The following is a 20887-nucleotide window of genomic DNA, read 5'->3' on the forward strand; positions in this document are numbered from 1 at the left end:
GGCTTGGTTCCAGATCGTCTCAGCCCATTTAAGTGCAGGTCCAGAGAGTAGAGATACGATGTAGGCGATCTTCGACTTATCTGTGGGATATAGAGAAGGTTGCATTTCGAATATGAGGGAACATTGTAACAGAAAACCATTGCACTCCCCCGCTCCGCCTGAGTAGGGCGCTGGTCGGGCCATGGGACTGGAAGGAAGGGCCGAAGAAGAAACTGTGGAGGCGGAAGTGCTCGGTGCTGGTGGTGCGTTGGAAAGTGGAGCTGGTGGCTGTAGAATCCGCTTCAACTGGTCCACCAGCTCTTGAAGGTGATCGGGGGTGCTCATGTTGTCGTCGTTATGGGTCCGGGCTTCTGTTATGAAGCGGACAGGAGACAGAGGTAAGGAAACGTTAGGGTGTTTATTAAATGACAACAAGGAGCACATGAAGGATAGCCAGGAGGATCAGGAATGATGTTGGGGTCTTTTCCTCCGTGGCTGGGTAACAGGAATACACGAGGATGGACAGCACACACCAGATACAGCTGACAGAGGATGACACAGACTTGGAAGGACTGGAAGACAGGACGATTCGGGAGGACCAGGAAGACTAGGAGGAATACAAAGAGAACAGGTAAGTAAATCGTTTGTTTTAGCTGAGGATGACTACGCTGAGTGGTCGCTCAGTTGTCCGCTTTCGTCGAGACGAGCCCGGACAATGAGCGACTGGAGTGCTGTGCTTTTATCTGGTGCTCGTGAATGTGATGCAGCTGTGTGCTCATTAGAAGTCAGGTGATGGTGATCTTCGTGAGTGGGGGTCGTGAGAGCCTGACCAATCCATGACACAATGTCCAACCAAAAACCAACGTCTAATGATGTTACAGCTTAACGTTGAGTGGACGTTACCACTATGACGTCGATCAGATCTTGGATTTCAGTTGCCATACCTGACGAATAAATGTCAGTATTTGTCGTCAATATGACGTTCGTTTAATATGTTGGCTTGATGTTGGATTTTGGTCATTTTCTAACAACCTAAAATCAACGTCATTTGACATCGTTATTGGACATCAAAATAATGTTGTCCCTAGACGTTGGCTAGACATTGAATTTTGGTTACCTGACATTACGACCTAAATCTAACCTAATATTAACGTCTTATGACATTGTGTGCCTCCTGGGTAATAACTAAACGCACTACAGAATGTTACGTTTACACACATCAACAAATTACATGTAAATGCATCAGCTTTTTACAGCATAATACTCTCTACTCATGAGTACTTTTGAAAGGGCTACTTTTTACTCATACTCTGAGTAACATTTAAAACAGATACTTTTACTCGCACTACATTTTTAGGCAAGTAATGGTACTTTTACTTGAGTATGATTTTTCAGTACTCTTTCCGCCACTTATTACAATATACAGTGTTTGGGAAAGTTACTTTTGAAAGTAGTGTAGTACAATATTGAGTTACTTCCCCAAAAAAGTAACTAATTGTGTTACTTTCAGTAGTTATATTTTATGGAAAGTAATGCGCTATATTACTTTTGAGTTACTTTTGCATTACTTTTTTAAAATCTGTTTTAAAAACGTTTTAAACTTGTAAAACTCATTCTTGATCACATTTGATGATGACTGATGATCACAGAGAGCTGAACAGATCTTTTAATCCCAGTTGCTTTGCGCACATTCTGTCTAGTTGATATAATTATACGCATTACTACGGAGACATGTTAATACGCCATTGTGAATCAACTTGGTGGGCGGGGAAACCGCACTCCTACATCACCTTGCTGTCGGCCTCAAAATGGGAGGGATTTGGATCCTATTTTAATGTCAGGAAATAAAAAAAGAGACTTATTGTCTTTATATCACTGCAATATGACTGTGGACACACTATACCTACACATTTCTGTCCAAACAGCTTACAAAAGATGATTTTCATCATAGGTGCCCTTTAAGCATTATTTATTGTCAATTGTCAACAGAACAAACTACTGTTATACAGTGATATGCATAATTACCCTAACTTTAACCTAATTAAGTCTTTTACCTGCGCTTTAAGCTGAATACTAGTATCTTGAAAAATATCTAGTTAAATATTATTTACTGTCATCATGGCAAAGATAAAAGAAATCAGTTATTAGAAATGAGTTATTAAAACTATTATGATTAAAAAATGTTCTTTCCATTAAACAGAAAATGGGAAAAAATATACAGCGAGGGGGCTAATAATTCAACTTCAACTGTATATATATGTAAATGTACATTTTTTGCCATATTTTAAAATACAAATGCATATTTTATATATGTAAAATCCAAATATAAACATGTAAAATATGCAGTGTACTTTGCATATATTGCCATTCATCAGATTTCTATATGGGTATTAAGGCCAAGACCGCTTGTTTTAGGTAATAAATGTATATAATAATAATAATAATAATAATAATAATAATAATAATAATAATAATAATAATAATAATAATAATAATAATAATAAATAATGAATAATGAATAATAAAAATGGCATAATTGTTGTTTGACTGGTGCTAGTGCCTGCAGCTGTTCATTTTGAATGAAAGAGAGTTTCTAAATCAGTCTGCAGTGCATTCCTACAGGACAGAAGTGGACTGAAAAGTGTTAGTACACTGCCCACTACTGGAGACAGGAGGATCCTACCTTTGGTTACTTATCAACAAAGTCCCAAGTAGTGCACATTCTAACATAATCTAAAGAAAAAAAAATGGTGGATTGGTGGTTTCACTATTATTTACATCTTGATGCTTGTGCCAGATGCTATTATACAGTTGAAGTCAGAATTATTAGCCCCCCTTTGATTTTTTTCTTTTCTTTTTTAAATATTTCCCAAATTACATTTAACAGAGCAAGGAAATTTTCACAGTATGTCTGATAATATTTTTTCTTCTGGAGAAAGTCTTATTTGTTTTATTTCAGCTAGAATAAAAGCAGTTTTAAATTTTTTAACAACCATTTTAAGATTAATATTATTACCTTCTTTAAGATATATTTTTTTTCGATAGTCTACAGAACAAACCATCATTATACAATAACTTGCCTAATTACTCTATTCTGCCTAGTTAACCTAATTAACCCTTTAAACGTCACTTTAAGCTGTATAGAAGTGTCTTGAAAAATATCTAGTCAAATATTATTTACTGTCATCATGGAAAAGATAAAATAAATCAGTTATTCGAAAATTACGTAAATCTGCGTCTACGTAAACTGGCAGTGGGCTGGTTATAGAGGCCGAACCAAAGACAGACATTCCAGAGCGTAACGCACCTTTTCAAAGCAGAATAGCTGACTTTAGCATTGCTTTTCAGATAAACAAGAATGTTCACATGTTTCTTAAAGTCCGTATGAACTGTATTTTTGTAGAAAATAATAATTTTTTTACCATTTTAATCCATTTTTTTTTTACATATTTAAAGTTATTTGTATAATGCTCATCTCTGTTTGTGTAATAAGCAATGTGTACGCATGTTTTGGACGTGCATATGCGCATAACTAACGCACTCTTTAAATTACAAAAACTCAGCCCTTGACTTTAGAGCAACTTTTAGTTGGTCAATGTGTGGTCTATTTCAGTTGCCTTGAAATAGCAACGCGCCAACAACGCGTCTTAACCATAGACTGTAAAATATATGGACGGAGCATCCGTGATGTCACCCATAGGTTTCTGAACACTGCAAAAGAAGCTACTAGTAGGCGCGGCCAACCGTCGCCATTTTGTTCGCGCGTCATCGCACCCAAACAAGGGCAAAGAGGCGGAGAGTGAGCGGAGCTACAGACACCTGCTGGCACTTTGCTTAGACCTGGCAGACAGACTTTACTTTGGGAGAAACGCTTGATACTCTATTACCTGCGACTCGTTTGTGTTCTGACCACATGTGCTTGGCTGTACACTATATCAATAAAGTGTTTAGACTTTTAAAAACACTGTAGTATTACATTGAGACACTAAACATTGTTCTTATGACATTTTTCTACAGGAGGAAAACGCTGATTACTTCCAAACACTTCAGATATAGTGTGTGTTAGTAAATGCAAGACTATTGATGAACTCCAGCATAACACTGTATGATAACGCTTCAGATGACTGTTCTAGAGCCTACAGCTAATCAATCTGGCACATTCTGGAGTGCTTTACGGCTCTAAAGAAAAATATTAATGATAAATGACCTTAAATTTAAACAAATACATTTATAGAGATGGTATACAAGTATATAACTTTACTCACATGGGAAACGAGGCCACGTGAATGGTTTGTGAGCACAATTAAGTGCACACAGCATCCCATATCATCTGATAATTGTAAGAAATAAGTCAAAAAGGCAGCTGACTGTGTAAAGCCACATAAAACAAAACAAAAATACGATGAACATGCCGAGATCAGTGGCTAATCTGCCGGATTCAGCTGAGGTGAAGTGACGGCGACCAGCGAGACCTAGCTGTCACTCAAGTGGCCACGCCCTTAATTATGCAAACTTAATATAACCTAATATAAAGGAAACGGATGAGTTATAAAAAAATTCACCCCCCTCACAGTTGTCATGGAGGGTAATAATAGCTATATGAACCAAAATCGTTCTTTGTACCAGGCTGTAAACACCTTTTTTTCTGCTGTAAAGTTGACCATTCTAACAGTAGGCTCAATTAAAATTTGCTCTATTATGGAGCCAGGACTAGCGGAATTTTGATGAATTGCAGTTTCAGTTACTTCTGTATTGGCTTCCCGAGGGAGAGCGGGAGGTTGCCGCTTGGTCTTAACACACCTCCTTTTTAGACCAGCACACCTATGAGACCACAAAGTAGCACAAATATATTTGCTATTTAAACAACATGGCAAAAAACATGAAAATGATAGCTGCACCGGTCTGAAAATAGCAAAAACATCACATCTGACGTGCCAGGCCCATAGTGTTTTTTCTTGTTTGTTCTTGCTTTCCATAAAGTCTATCACAGATAATCCTCCTGTTTGACTGCTCGTCGTTGAATCCTCAAAGGGAGCCTATAGGTTATTACTGAAGAGACACCGGCCTGCAGCAACGTCTGATTAACTTAACGAGAGTCGAGAAATGAAAAGTGTCACGGCAGTTCTTCTCCTCTGCTAAATTGTCTCCCTGTATTTCGCACAGGCCCTAAAGGACACGCTGAAGCCGGAGCTGAATGAAGCAGTGATTTATCTCAGAAAACATTTCTTTCTGTAAGCTGATAGCAGTAGACACAGTACCCTTGGGTGCCGGCGCATAAATAGGCAGGGACAGGATAACAGCGCGGAGAATATCACAGTCACTGCTATTTAAGTGTGTGATAGAAAAACTCCAAATGTGAGAAAATGTCACTGTTAAAATGTAGCAATGCTTCTTCGCATGGCTGATTAGGTTTCTGCTGCAGTGAAAGAAGTCAAACGTTTTTTTTTTGCAGCACTTGATTTTTCCTCTACAGCCTAAATAGATGATATATAATGTTCCGTGTTGTGATGAACTTCTACATGGTGATTATTTGCCTTCAGGACTTCATATACTGTATACAATGCTTAGCATAAATGAGTACACTGTAAAAAATTATTAGTCGACTTTCTTAAAAAAAGTATGTGAACCTGTTGCTTTTAAAATGATTAGTTGACTTTACTTCAAAAGTAAGTATACATGTTCCCTTAAAAGTTTTAAGTAAATGAACTACTGTATGTGGACAATTATAAAAATTAATCTGGAAACTGGTGTGTGAGTGAAGTGCACGATGGGATATGTAGTTCAGTTCAGTAACAGAGTGAATGAATTGAGTGAATGATAGAAAGTGTTCTCCAGCAATCTGCAAGGCTGGTGATCATGTTAGATTAGTTCCAGTTGTGTCATTGGTACTGACTAATTTAATTTACATACACAAATATATTATTGTAAAGCATCCTATTAAAAATAAGCGTTTAAAATAGAGATATGTGAAGGGTGTAGCACTGTAAATAAGTTCCTGAATAATCTAACCTCTCTCATGAAGAAAAACAGAATACTTTTGTTCTAAGCTGAAAAAATAACACAAAAATTGCTGCTGGTTCAATTTAGAGCAGTTTCAAAGTGAAAAGACTGCCTGTGTTTAGGAGTGTGAACCTTTAATGGTCTCATGATTCTATTCAACATCACGATGCGGCATGAGGAACTGCATTCTCAATTTTCAATATTATTGCACATGCCTACAACAGTGGTTTCTGTAGCCAAGCAAAAATAATCCTAAAAGCGGCTGATTTTATTTATATATATATATATATAGTTCATAATTATTAGCCCCCCCTTGAATTTCTTTCTCTTTTTTAAATATTTCCCAAATGATGTTTAACAGAGCAAGGAAATTTTCACAGTATGTCTGATAATGTTTTTTCTTCCGGAAAAAGTTTAATTTGTTTTATTTCAGCAAGAATAAAAGCAGTTATAAATTTTTTTATGAACCATTTTAGGGCCTTTTCATTCATTCATTTATTCATTTATTCATTTTCTTTTCGGCTTAGTCCCTTTATTAATCTGGGGTCACCACAGCGGAATGAACCGCCAACTTATCCAGCATATGTTTTACGCAGTGGATGCCCTTCCAGCCACAACCCATCACTGGGAAACATACAAACTCACTCACACATTCATACACTATGGTCAACTTTAGCATACCCAGTTCACCTGTACCACATGTCTTTGGACTGTGGGGGAAACCGGAGAACCCGGAGAAAACCCACACGAACATAGGGAGAACATGCAAACTCCACACAGAAATGCCAACTGATCCCGCCAGGGCTTGAGCCAGAGACCTTCTTGCTGTGAGGCAAACGTGCTACCCACTGCGCCACCGCGTCACCTAAGCCCCTTTAATCTATATATTTTTTCGACAGTCTACAGAACAAACCATCATTATACAATAACTTGCCTAATTACCCTAACCTGCCTAGTTAACCTAATTAACCTAGTTAAGCCTTTAAACGTCACTTTAAGCTGTATAGAAGTGTCTTGAAGAATATCTAGTAAAATTTTATGTGCTGTCATCATGACAAAGATAAAATAAATCAGTCATTAGAAATGAGTTATTAAAACTATTATGTTCAGAAATGTGTCGAAATTTTTTCTCTTTGTTAAACAAATTGGGGGAAAAAATAAACAGGGGGGCTAATAATATATATATATATATATACACACACACACACACACACACACACACATACACATATACACATATATATATGTATATAATTAAGTTTATTTGATGTATTTGTGAAGAAGTTTATTCAGGCCTTTCTGGAATGACCAGTTACACACAAATGCCGTCACAAAGTTTGCAGTAAACACACACATGCATGATTACTGACACTATGTGGTGATTCCAGCGGTTATGATTTACATATCGATTTTACTGTCTTTACTTTATTACAAACATGCTCTGTTTTAAAAACAATTTTATTTATTTTATTTCCCACAAACGTTACATGAGATCTGCAACCTTCATGTCTGTCACTGTGCTGTTTATCTGACGCAGCCGAGGTGGAGATTGTGGCACACTCTGACAGGCAGGGCAGGCGGGGAGAACCAGCATTAAAGGGACAGGCAACAAAAACAGCTACAGTGTGTTTAAAGCAGCAAATACTAATATTCAGAAAGGTATAATAAATAATCTGATGGGTGTTTTGAGCTGAAACTGTACAGACACAAAAGTCTTATCTTAAATCTTGAAAAAGGGGTAAAATAGGTGCCCTTTAAACTTGTAAAACTCATTCTTTAGGTGCAGCTAACCACAGAGAGTTGAACAGATCTTTTGATCTCAGTTTCTTTGCAAATCCTGATCTGTTGACATGTTTTATATATGTTACTATGGAGACATGTTAATACGCGCCAGTCAATAAATTCGGTGGACGAGGAAAACCGTACTCCCACATCAGGTTGTGGTGGGTCAGTTCCTCTGGAAACTTGCAGACACATTTTTCATACATATTTGCAGCCTAACGATTTTTGACCAATTTTCTCAAAACTTATGGCATTACTTGCTTCAATTCTTGTGTTTTGCAGTGAAAAGACTATGTTTTGTGGTTGAACGACAGAACACGCGTTTATGAATAGAAGTTTTTAGTTTAGTTTAGTTTATTTGTTTACAGGGTCAATGCACATTAATAAACATTACTGTAAAATGTGCCAGAATTAGCAAAGAATGGCTATTTTTCATCTGTAGACCCCTTATAGAATGTCAAGTGCTTCAGTAACTGACCTGTTGACCACACCAATAATGCCCAGTCTGACTGGTATGACCCGTCCCAGCAGCACCTCCAGAGCATCGGTCCCCGCGTCCATCAGATCCAGCTTACTCACAACCAGAAGCGTCCTGCGACCTGTGAACACACGCACGCACGCACGCACGCACGCACGCACGCACGCACGCACACACACACACACACACACACACACGATCCAGATAAGCTCTCTTAATATCGAATAATTCAGTCTGATTCATCATCATCATCATCAATTTTAGTTTATGTAACCAAATTGATCTCTACATGTGCTTTTTTAAAGGGTCACGAAACACCAAACCACATTTTTCGAGATGTTGACAATCATATATGTGTCTCCCGCTGCTAAAAACACTATTAGGACACATATATTTCACTAAAAAGTGAAAACTGGTTGTTTTTGCGTTATTTTGAGCAAATTCGTTCTTCGAGTTTGAAAAGAAATTTTGAAGCTACGTTACGGCCATGAGATAAAATCCAGCTAGGAGATTGACTGGCCAGTACAACGTGACGTCTTTGAGTTTTCATCATTAACTCATGACATAGACTTGGTTCAAACCAATCAGTGCGCTCCGCTCTACTGTGAATGAAGTGCAACTTCATTAATATGCATGATAGCTTCGAAGACTCTTTTTATTACCTGTTACAGTGGTTAGAGAGACGCCACGTTGTGTTGCCAACCGTTATTAAAACAAGTGGAAGTAGAAGAATTATTCAGAGACATGGTTCGTCAGTGTTGTGTTTATAAATGTGCCGGTTTTGTTTGCATTTACCCGGAATAAGGGCACCTCTAGCGTGTGGGCCCACATTTGTGGATTACAGTGGTCTGCTAACACCCAACGTTTCTAAGGAATATTTTTAACCGAGAGCTTTTCGCATCTGGATATGGTGAAATCCAGACTAGCCACTCGTCTACTTTTAAAAAAAGAAGCAATACCAGTTGGTGTTGATTGCCCTGCTCTACAGATTTGGTAAGTGTGTGATCAGTGTTCTTTGTTTATGTTTATTCTATAAATTAGTTAGTATCGTCAGCAGTGCTCTGTCAGTTTTTAAAGACATACCTTAGTCGAAATGATGTAGTTACTAAGTTTACAGTACGTTAACATCACTACAATATATTATGGACTGAAAGGTCCGCTGTAAATGCTGCTCTCCGAATGTAGACTTGTAAACACCTCAATCAAACTATTTACGTCGCGTAGGATTTTCGCCACGTGTGATTTTCGCCGCATTTTGTGACAGGATAGTCTATACACACACGGCTGTTTGACGTTATTGTTTGCACCTACCAGGTCTCCGCATCTAACAAAAATTGCGGAGGTTTTGTTTAATCCCATTCGGTGTGCGGTATCAATAAATTCCATTTAAACAAGACTCTTCGAATATTTCGTTTGTCATGGGGGGCATGCATGAAATGTTCCTGAATGAAAGTGAAAGCGCCAAACTGCAGTTAAAGTCGACAAATTAAGAATGAAACTGCAGAGGAAATGTGGATGGCGTGATGACGCGATGACGTTAATCGAATTATGTGTTATAACATGTCAAACGGGATCATGAAAGGAAACATTAAAAAAGCAACTCATGTAAACGCCTTAATCATATTATTATCTTATTTAGATTAAGGCAAATTATTTGATGACTGATGTCCATGTAAACATAGTCACTGTCTCCCCTGCGTCTGTATTTGTGTTGCCTCTGTATAAATCACAGTGTGCATGTACTGAAACTCCCCTTTTCATGCAAACCCTTCCCTCTTTCGCCACTTAACACTCCCACCTGAACAAAGCTGGACTGGGAAAACACCTTGCTGAGACGGGGGGTTTAGTCTAAATTTCTCATTCAAAATTAGTTCACCAAAGCTACATTATATTACAAATATAATACAAATATTACGGGTCATTTGAGCTCGTTAATGTTACTTTTGACTTTTTTTTTACGTTCAAAATGTACATGTGGAAATTAATCCTGTTACATAAACTAAAACTGTGATGATGATGAGTCCAAATGAATGCAAAGCTACTTTTATTTGATCACAAATACAGTACTCGATGAATACATTAGCTTCCCACAATGCCATTCAACAGTGTAATAATGCCATCGGGCATGCTCTCACCATCTGCGTCCACCTCTCGTGCCAGTTTCAAGGCGTCAGATGTGGCGAGGTCAGAGTTCGCAGGAGACACGCACAGGATGAGGGAGTTTGGGTTGGAGATGTAGGACAGGATCATCTCTTGGACTTGAATCTCGATGTCTTCAGGCTGGTCTCCAACAGGGACCTGTTCACAAAAAAAAGGGTAATGAATCACTTTGGGTTTGGGTCACTTAACGTTAAACCCACTGTTTTCACTACGGCCAATTTAGTTCATCAATTCCCCTATAGCGCATGTGTTTGGACTGTGAGGGAAACCGGATCACCCGGAGGAAACCCACACCAACGCGGGGAGATCTTCAAAATCCACAAAGAAATGCCAACTGACCCAGCTGGCACTCGAACCAGCTCACGTTTTTGCTGTGAGGTGACAGTGCTAACCACTGAGCCACCGTGCCACCTCACTAAAAGTTATCAGCTGGTCTGAAAATATTGACTTTTGTTGCTTCCAAAACATGTATTAATATTCTAGTAGTCATGAAACAGGTAGGCAATTGACTTTAAAAAAATCTCACAATGTAAATCTCTTTATATTGTTTTAAAAAATAATTAAAAGTTATTACAAAATATTTTCGGTTTAATTCTGTTTTTTTTTTTTTTTTTTTTTGCCAATTGCATACAGGATTTTTGGATTCGGCCCAGTATTTTCCTTTCGGTGCATCCGTACTTGAGATCAATAGGTAAAAAAATGCTTTGTACCAGATGTCATTGTTTTTTTTTTTTTAATCACATAATTTATATATAATATTATTGAAGTCATAAAATAATAAACTAATAAAATAATATAATAATAAAATTTAATTAAATTTGAAGTCATAAAATAATGGACTAATAAAATAACATAATAATAGTCATAATTAAAATAAATTAAAGTCGAAAATAGTTTTAAAAAATGTTTTATACCTGTTGTCATTGTTGTTTTTTTTAATCATATAATTTATATATAATATTAATTGAAGTCCTAAAATAATAGGCTAATAAAATAATATAATAATAAAATTTAATTAAATTTGAAGTCATAAAATAATGGACTAATAAAATAACATAATAATAGTCATAATTAAAATAAATTAAAGTCGAAAATAGTTTTAAAAAATGTTTTATACCTGTTGTCATTGTTGTTTTTTTTAATCATATAATTTATATATAATATTAATTGAAGTCCTAAAATAATAGGCTAATAAAATAATATAATAATAAATTAAATTAAATTTGAAGTCATAAAATAATGGACTAAAAAAATAACATAATAATAGTCATAATTAAAATAAATTAAATTGAAGTCATAAAATAGTATTAAAAAATGTTTTATACCAGCTGTCATTGCTTTTTTTAAATCATATAATTTATATATAATATCAATCGAAGTCATAAAATAATAGTCTAATAAAATAACAATAATAATCATAATAAAATGAAAAAAAACAATAATAATCATAATAAAATGAAAAAAAAAACAATAATAATAATAATAAAATAAAATAAAAATATATAAAAATATAAATTAAATTAAATTAAATTAAATAGCACTGCTGGCTCTAATGCCAATATATAATACTGCTCGTAGTAAATATGCATGCTGATGACCTGTCGAGGAACAGATGAAAATAGACAAATACACAAAATAAAAAAGTCATATTTCCAGATTCTTTTTGGCACACAAAAGTGTTCTTGGAGCTTTGCATGATTACAGATGAACCGCTGAAGTCACTGTTTGACAATGCTTTTTGGTTTCTTTTCTGGAATTTAAACATCTCAGATGAGTCAGAAAGCTCTCGGATTTAATTAAAAAATATCTAGGACATGAGCGAAGGTCTTAGAGGACTGATTAACAACAGAATTGACATTGTTGGGCAAACTAATCCTTAAAGTTGAAATCTTCGACAGTAATATTACATAATATTTATATAATATATAATTATATTAATATTAATATTTAAATATTACTGCTTATCAAATGTTTTGCTATGTGGAAATAATTGTTTACTGTAAGATTTATTATATTTTTAACTGATCAATTCTATTTCCCAGTACTGGGTTGTGGCTGGAATGGCATCCGCTGTGTAAAACATATGCTGGATAAGTTGTTGGTTCATTCCACTGTGGTGACCCCTGATAAATAAGGGACTAAGCCGAAGGAGAATGAATGAATGAATGATCAATTCTACTGAAAGCTTTTCTACTGAAAGCACCGACAGCATTTGATGGAGAACAGAATTCAAAACTTCTGCTTTCTTCCTTTAAGCTAATGAGTTTGTTTGGATCATATAATAAATGAAAAGTCATTGCGGTTACCTTGGTGATGCCAGGCAAGTCCACCAGCGTCAGGCTGAGTACATTCGGGGAATAGATCTTCAGGTAAATGGGCTCTTTACTGATGCCCTGAGGAGGAAACAAAGAACAACTGTATCAGATCAATTAAAACAGGGCCTTAATATGAAACCACAAGTGTGTTTATGTCAAACCACATGAAGCAAGGGTAAGCGTTGTGCTTCTACTCCACCTTATTATTGGTACTGCGATCGGTTTCCTCCTCGATCTCTTTCCGAATTTCATTGAAATCTGTGAAAATCTGTGAAAAGACAAATAATATCAGTACACACGTCCTTTTTCAGTGACATTGCCAGAGCGTTTTTCTTTTGCATAAGTCTTTGTTAATCAAATCATTTGACTTTAGAAGAATTTGACATATTTGTTGTTTAGTTTTCTGGTTAGTTTTAGGTTTCTGCTGTGTCTGCCAGCTCAGACAAGTTGACAAAAAAACATGCAGCTTGTTTTTTATTAACTGTCTGAGTGGTTTTATGTTTGATGGTTCTGTATGAATGTTCGTTTGAATACGATTTACATTGATAATGGCGGGCTGCGATGTCAAGCAATCATTTTTGCAGACATAGCTGACTTTTCCCAGCCCAAAAACTGTCCAGAGCTCATCCAAACACACAAAAAAACAGCCAAAATATTAGATTAATATTTTATTTAATTGTAATTTATTTAAATCAGAAATTAGCCTAGTAACTTTAATTGTCATAATGTTTTTTACCAATATGACAATCAACACCAACAGTCATTGTTTTAACCATACAGCAACTAACACCAACAGCCACAGAACCGCAATAGTAAAATTACAACATAACCAGGGCCGGCGCGTCCTTAGAATCGACCTAGGTGGCCACCTAGGGCGGCAGAATAGAGAGGGCGGTGTCCGCGACACCTCCCTCACCACCCGCGTCCTCAGCAGTTAAATCCGCGCCTAGGGCGGCAGAATAAAGAGGTCGCGTTAGGTTTCTGCTGTGTCTGCCAGCTCAGACAAGTTGACAATAAAACATGCAGCTTGTTTTTTATTAACTGTCTGAGTGGTTTTATGTTTGATGGTTCTGTATGAATGTTCATTTGAATACAATTTACATTAATAATGGCGGGCTGCGATGTCAAGCAATCATTTTTGCAGACATAGCTGACTTTTCCCAGCCCAAAAACTGTCCAGAGCTCATACAAACACATAAAAAAACAGCCAAAATATTAGATTAATATTTTATTTGATTGTAATTTATTTAAATCAGAAATTAGCATAGTTACTTTAACTGTCGTAATGTTTTTTTTTAACAATATGACAATCAACACTAACAGTCATAATTGTTTTAACCATACAGCAACTAACACCTACAGCCACAGAACCGCAATAGTAAAATTACAACATAACCAGGGCCGGCGCGTCCATAGAGGCGACCTAGGCGGCCACCTAGGGCGGCAGAATAGAGAGGGTGGCGTCCGTGACACCTCCCTCACCACCCGCGTCCTCAGCAGTTATATCCGCGCCTAGGGCGGCAGAATAGAGAGGTCGCGTTAGGTTTCTGCTGTGTCTGCCAGCTCAGACAAGTTGACAATAAAACATGCAGCTTGTTTTTTATTAACTGTCTGAGTGGTTTTATGTTTGCCGGTTCTGTATGGATGTTCGTTTGAATACAATTTACATTGATAATGGCGGGCTGCGATGTCAAGCAATCAGTGTTGCAGACATAGCTGACTTTTCCCAGCCCAAAAACTGTCCAGAACTCATCCAAACACATAACAAACTGGCAAAATATTAGATTAGTATTTTATTTGATTGTAATTTATTTAAATCAGAAATTAGCCTAGTAACTTTAATTGTCGTAATGTTTTTTAACAATATGACAATCAACACCAACAGTCATTGTTTTAACCATACAGCAACTAACACCAACAGCCACAGAACCGCAATAGTAAAGTTACAACATAACCAGGGCCGGCGCGTCCTTAGAGGCGACCTAGGTGGCCACCTAGGGCGGCAGAATAGAGAGGGCGGCGCCCATGACACCTCCCTCACCACCCGCGTCCTCAGCAGTTATATCCGCGCCTAGGGCGGCAGAATAGAGAGGGCGGCGTCCGTGACACCTCCCTCACCACCCGCGTTTTCAGTTATATTCGCGAATACCCCACCTCCCCCCGTTCTTAAATTTCATCCGCGACAACCATCCCCCCCCACCTCCTCACTCACTTTACTAATGGGTCTCTTTCGTTTTCACTTTCTGGTTGAGGGCGGCGTGATCGTCCTTTGCCTAGAGCGGCAGGTCAGCTTGCTCCGGCCCTGAACATAACGTTGTATAAATTACATTACCTATTAGCCTAATTATTGTAGATTTATTTGTTTGAATATGAAATTTAAATAATTTATCAATTCTTTGCATTAAATGCACCGTGAAATTAAAATAAAGAATTTTAGATGTTAGTTTTGAGAATGTCGATTAGCTAGTGTGCTCCACTATGTCTCAAGTAAATCTGGTGAGACTAAAAATAATTCATTTGGCAACTGACTTGTTTGACATTATAGATTCAGGACACAGGAATTCCAGCTTTCACAGCAGCACCATGGATTCAGGTAACTGCATAATTGCGTAAATGCATAAGTTCGTCCCATTTGGTGTTTTACATTCTTTTGAGCACATTTAGGTGCTACTTGTCAACCAGACAACGCTTCTATGTTAGTTCTTGTGGCAAAAAGGGATCAATAAAAGTGTCATGATAAAGCGCTGTGAGTTGAACTGCAGGTACTGCATAACATGAATGAGGTGAAGAGGAGTCAGACTTGTCCGAGGAGTCAGACAATCACCTCCTTGCGGGTGGATTAACGCAGTTTGCGATACGCACTGGTCACTACTAACTGATTGGAGTAAGAGGAGTTATGTTTTATTTAAAAATTTGGATATAAAATGTATGCTTCAAAACCACCCAAATTTTGTCAACCTGCCTAAGCATCCGCTGCGTAAAACATGTGCTGGATAAGTTGGCGGTTCATTCCGCTATGGCGATCCCAGATTGATAAAGGGACTAAGCCGACAAGAAAATGAATGAATGAATGAATTGTGATATTCAAGATTTGTGAGTCATACAGCACCGGATAACTCAACAGCAACCTCTAGTCTCTCCTCCATCTTCAAAAGTCTCCGTAGTCGTCTTGACAACACAAACACTGCAGTCACCTCAATGCAAACCCCGCCTCTGTTTTCATTTGACTGGAGAATGAAACAAACGCGACTGACATGACGTGCTTTTTCCGCTTTGAGTTGACTTTTTTTTTAAACTGTGAGCGCATTGCGCACAACGACAAAAACGTTGGGCGCAGCAGGCAGTTAAAATGTGAGGCGCGCAGGGCGCATAAGCAGCGTGCAAAACGCTCGTGGCCATTAGTAAATCATTCCAAAAAGGCGTCTCTCAATGCAAAAAGCACGATTGGTGTGATCGGCCCCTAAGCCAGTTTTTACTCACACAATCAAATTCAAAACCGGGAAACTGCCCAATCTGGCAACACTGCAAGCAATGCTAAATTATATGTGGCGATACAGTCAAACGCAACCACACATTTTGTCATTATTTATTCAAATTGTTTCAATTCATTTCCTTCCTTCGGCTTAGTCCCTTTATTCATCAGGGGTCGCCACAGCAGAATGAACCGCCAACTTATCAAGCATATGTTTTACACAGCGGATGCCCTTTCAGATGCAACCCAGTACTGGGAAACACCCATACACACTCATTCACACACAAACTACAGCCAATTTAGCTTATTCAACTGACCTATGCCGCATGTGTTTGGACTGTGGGGAGAACCGAAACACCCGGAGGAAACCCATGCCAACACTGGGAGAACATGCAAACTCCACACAGAAATGCCGACTGACCCAGCCGGGACTCAAACCAGCAACATTCCTGCTGTGAGGCGACAGTGCTAACCACTGCGCCACCATGTCGCCCTTAGTTATTTTAATTTATATTCAAATTTGTTTTTAATTTGACTGCTGTACTTTACATTTTCAGTTTTCTAAATGACACATTCTCAGGAACAAGAACTTTTTGTATTACCTGGTTTTTGCAGTGAAGGAAAGTTCCCCATTCCTCAGCTTTGATACCTTTAGATGAGAGAGAACAGCATGAGCGCACACAGATCAATATTAATGACACTGAGCCTAACAGAAAATTCAGCAGAAACCCTCTTCCCATAAAAAGACCACAACACAATAAAGGCTTTTTACAGGCACAGTGGACTGATGTGAACAAATTGTGAAATCAATATTCAGTCTGAAAAGCACTGTGGCCGGATCCATTAGTACTGAGAGGGTGAACCCAAAACATGCAATTGCTTTAGTCTCAACATGCAGGAAACAGTACAAGTGCAATTTACAGATGAAAACACAACAGGTGGGAAAATAGTTTAGATGATGAAGAATGACATTTACAAAGCAAAAGCGCTGTGGGATGAGAACCACGCCGGGAGAGAGAGAGAGAGTTGGAAATGATGATCAACGTTCATGCAGATCAACATGTGTTGGAAAACAGAGACCTGGATAGTTGTTTTGAGAGTTTTGTTTAGATCCATTTCCTGAGGAAGCGAAGAGAGGACAGCAGAAAGAGTGTTAAGAAGGCTGTATTGCTATATTAGAAAGGCTGTATCACATCAACACAAAAGGCTATATGCACAGCTAGGGCCCCATCATACACCTGGCACAATAAGGCAAGACGTGTTTGGCGCGATTTGTTGGTATTTTCAGACCAGCGCAACAGTAATTTTAACGTTTTGCGCTACGTTGTTTAAATGGCAAATCCATTTGCGCTACTTTATGGACTCATGGGTGTGCTGGCCTATAAAGGAGGTGTGTAAAGGCGCATTGTTGGCACGTTGCTATTTTGAGCAACTGAAGTAGACCGTGACATTGACCAAGTAAAAGCTGGTCTAAAGTCCAGAGCAGAGTGCATTAGTTACGCATCTATGCAGGTTCAAACGCTTAATACACACAGGACGTACAGCAATACACAAATATCTTTACATATTAAAAAAAATTAAAGGATTAAAATGTTACAATTTTTTTTCTTTTTAAACTGTTTTCTCGCTAGTGAAGCATTCAGTTTTTCCATTACGATTTTCCATGTAAATAGCAAATGCATCGTGGTGCGACGCAACTGGCTCTTAAAGGGAACGGGAGATGAGACTCAGATTGGTTTAATGCACATTGTGCTTAAAACACACCCATAACTCAAAGAGAATTAAGAAAATAAGCACAACCCTGTTAGACCATGCACCGCGGCGCAAACCGTATCTTTCCATCCTTAAAATAGCAAAAGTGGATTCGGACACTCCCTTAATGTGTGTGCGCCATGAGCTTTAGACTTTGCGCCTAGATTGTTAAAATAGAGCCCCTAGTGTTTTTCAGCCCCGATAAACTTCCGATGAACGGTTAATGTGACTATTTTCGAATTTATAAGGTTCATTTTACAGCATCGATGTTGTAATGTAATTAAAATGCATTTAGTTAAATAGACTTAAGGGTTAATTCAACTGTTCAAGCCTAAAATGAGATGAAAGACTGTAAAAGCTAGCACCGTCAGTAGCACCAAGCTAGCGCATGAAACTCCATTAAAAATACTGAGGTAAAATTAATTCCATATTTAAAGACATGGCAGGGGGAAATAGAATTTAATGCAGTACTCCTTGTCCCGTCCGATACCCACTTTATTTCTTAAATCAATCAGGCAGTGAAGATCACTGATTTTTAGTGGCGATTTTATAATGGAAAAACAGTTCATCGGAAGTGATTGGGCAGGCTGACTGAAAATTAAAAGTCTGTGTGCATATAGCCCATTGTCACATTGAGTGAAATTAGGAGAAATGTTTAAAGTTACACTACATTTATGAGCCTGGACTACAAAAAACAGCCCTAATGTAGGTGTCATTTTTTTGGAAACTGAGATTTATGCACCATCTGAAAGCTGAATGAATCACATATTGATGTGTGGTATGTTGGGATGAGACACAATTTAAAACCTGGAATCTGAGAATGCAAACAAATCTAAATATTGAGAAAATCATCTTTAAAGATGTCTAAATGAAGCGCTTAGCAATGATTCATTATCTAATGATTTTAGCAAGAAAAATCAATCATTTTGACTCAAAAAATGTACCCGTGGATCAAAAGACCCTGTCATCCAGATTTAGAGTAATTCAATAACAATGGAAACAGGACAGGAAGACATAACAGTCCAAAACTAATACAATGTTATTATTTGCTTGCAATGTATTTAAATTAAAACTATTATATTTGATTTACCAAAGTCACACAAGTGCCAGTTTCACACCGGTCACATCCATAACGAAGAGGCGTCTCATCCATAGCCAAGCTTTTTCCTCAGAAATGCAAAAATGTCAAATAAAATTAATCATGTTTGTTCTATAGTGAGCCGACTCTTATCCTTTTGATTATCATTGTTTCTTTTGGGTTGTGCAGTTTAATTGACAGACTATCTACAAATTATGTTGTATACTATAAACTCGCAGACTTTTTTGGTGACATCCAAAATGCATGTTTATTTTCCTCATTTAAACTATTAAAAACGTTTACAAATTGATGTTTTTCTGATCCCATTCCTCTTTGGTTAGTTGTTTTGGAAAATATCTTGAATATAATTAATCTAATAACATATACTTTCCTTTATGCATTTATGTTTTACGTTTTTATTGCAAATGTCACCTCCATAAAGCTGGAATTGCACTTATTTTTGTTTGTAACATGTCCAAAACTAATAATATGAATTGATATACTTAAAAGTTTTTACCATTGTCTTGTTTCCGTCTCTCCTCCAGTGGTGGCACGTTCACCAGCTGCAACACTAGAGGGCGACGCGTCACTATTCCTGAACCTCGTGGCAGAAAATCCCGTCCGACCAAACTCTCCAACACAGAACTCTTCCCACTGCTCTGAAGATTCAGAAACAGAGTATTACAGATCGGATAGGGCCAAATTGTTTTTTATTACACTATTTCACAGCTCACCTGTGACCCCACGACTACAATCTGAGGAAGCTGGATGATCTCAGCTCCAACTGTGAGGAAAACCTCCTGCAGTCGGTTAATGATGGGAATCAGAGTTTCCATCTCTGCAAGAGAAAGGAAAATATATGAAGCTGATATACAGTTGACGTCAGAAATATCAGCCTTTCCTGAATTATTAGCCTGTCTGAATTATTACCCCGCCTGAATATTTTTCCCCTATTTCTGTTTAAAGGAGAAAAACTGATTAATTTAATTAACAGTTAATTTTTTTAACACATTTTAAAGCATAATAGTTTAAATAACTCCTTTCTAATAACTGATTTCTTTTATCTTTGCCATGATGACAGTTTTCAGGGCTTAACTTGGTTAATTAGGTTAATTAGGCAAATTAGGGTAATTAGTAGGGCCAGACGGAATCTGCGGACGTTTTTTGCTATTTCTGCTGAGAATTTTGGTAAAAATCTGCGGGAATTATTTTGGGAGTATCATAACTAAAACCCTAATATGTGAAATAAAAAGTAATACCTTTTTAACTTTTATTTAATGTTTAAATTGCAAATCTAATTAGATTCACTTTATTTGGTAAACAAAGCAAGTCTCTCATACAATATCTCTACTAAAAGATAGAAAATATGACTTTACAAACTGCATTGTACATAAATCAGATGAACATTTACATATTAGTCAATAATATTACTGTAATTAATTTTAAAAACTAAATAAATTTAGATTTACACACATTTACTCAAGAAAAACAGAATTAATGATAAGCTAAAAATCTGCAGAATTCTGCAGAAAATTTTGCACGCACAGATTCCGTGTGGGCCTAGTAATTATGCAAGGCATAGTATAATGATGGTTTGTTTTGTAGACAATTGGAAAAATAAAATGCTTAATGGGGCGAATAATATTGACCTTAAAATGTTTTTAAAAAAATTAAAAACTGCTTTTATTCTAGCTGAAATAAAACAAATAAGACTTTCTCCAGAAGAAAAAATAATATAGGAAATACTGTGAAAATTTTCTTGCTCTGTTAAACATCATTTGGGAAATATTTGATAAAGAAAAAAGATGTGCACAGGCTAATAATTCAGACTTCAACTGAACATGAATAACAACAGATGCCTTTATCAGCAG

The 20887-nt window shown here is 37.1% G+C and overlaps 1 protein-coding gene across 3 annotated transcripts in view; it reads right to left on the reverse strand.

The window, feature by feature from the left end:
* The window catches only part of si:dkey-32e23.4 (dynamin-1-like protein), a 69481-nt gene that overhangs the window by 29278 nt on the left and 19316 nt on the right, over nucleotides 1-20887 (reverse strand). For 2 of the 3 annotated variants that reach the window (XM_056463031.1, XM_056463030.1), the window contains exons 2-9: nucleotides 19751-19854; nucleotides 19534-19675; nucleotides 17267-17305; nucleotides 16789-16835; nucleotides 12914-12982; nucleotides 12706-12792; nucleotides 10375-10537; nucleotides 8240-8360 (exon numbers count right to left, since the gene is read on the reverse strand). In XM_056463031.1, the coding sequence (XP_056319006.1) occupies nucleotides 8240-8360; nucleotides 10375-10537; nucleotides 12706-12792; nucleotides 12914-12982; nucleotides 16789-16835; nucleotides 17267-17305; nucleotides 19534-19675; nucleotides 19751-19852 (770 nt within the window). In that variant the 5' untranslated portion in view covers nucleotides 19853-19854. The remainder of the gene's footprint in view (nucleotides 1-8239; nucleotides 8361-10374; nucleotides 10538-12705; nucleotides 12793-12913; nucleotides 12983-16788; nucleotides 16836-17266; nucleotides 17306-19533; nucleotides 19676-19750; nucleotides 19855-20887) is intronic. The other variant, XM_056463032.1, reaches the window with a different exon arrangement.

This window comes from Danio aesculapii, chromosome 8 (assembly GCF_903798145.1).
Source record: "Danio aesculapii chromosome 8, fDanAes4.1, whole genome shotgun sequence".
Classification (NCBI taxonomy): domain Eukaryota; kingdom Metazoa; phylum Chordata; class Actinopteri; order Cypriniformes; family Danionidae; genus Danio; species Danio aesculapii.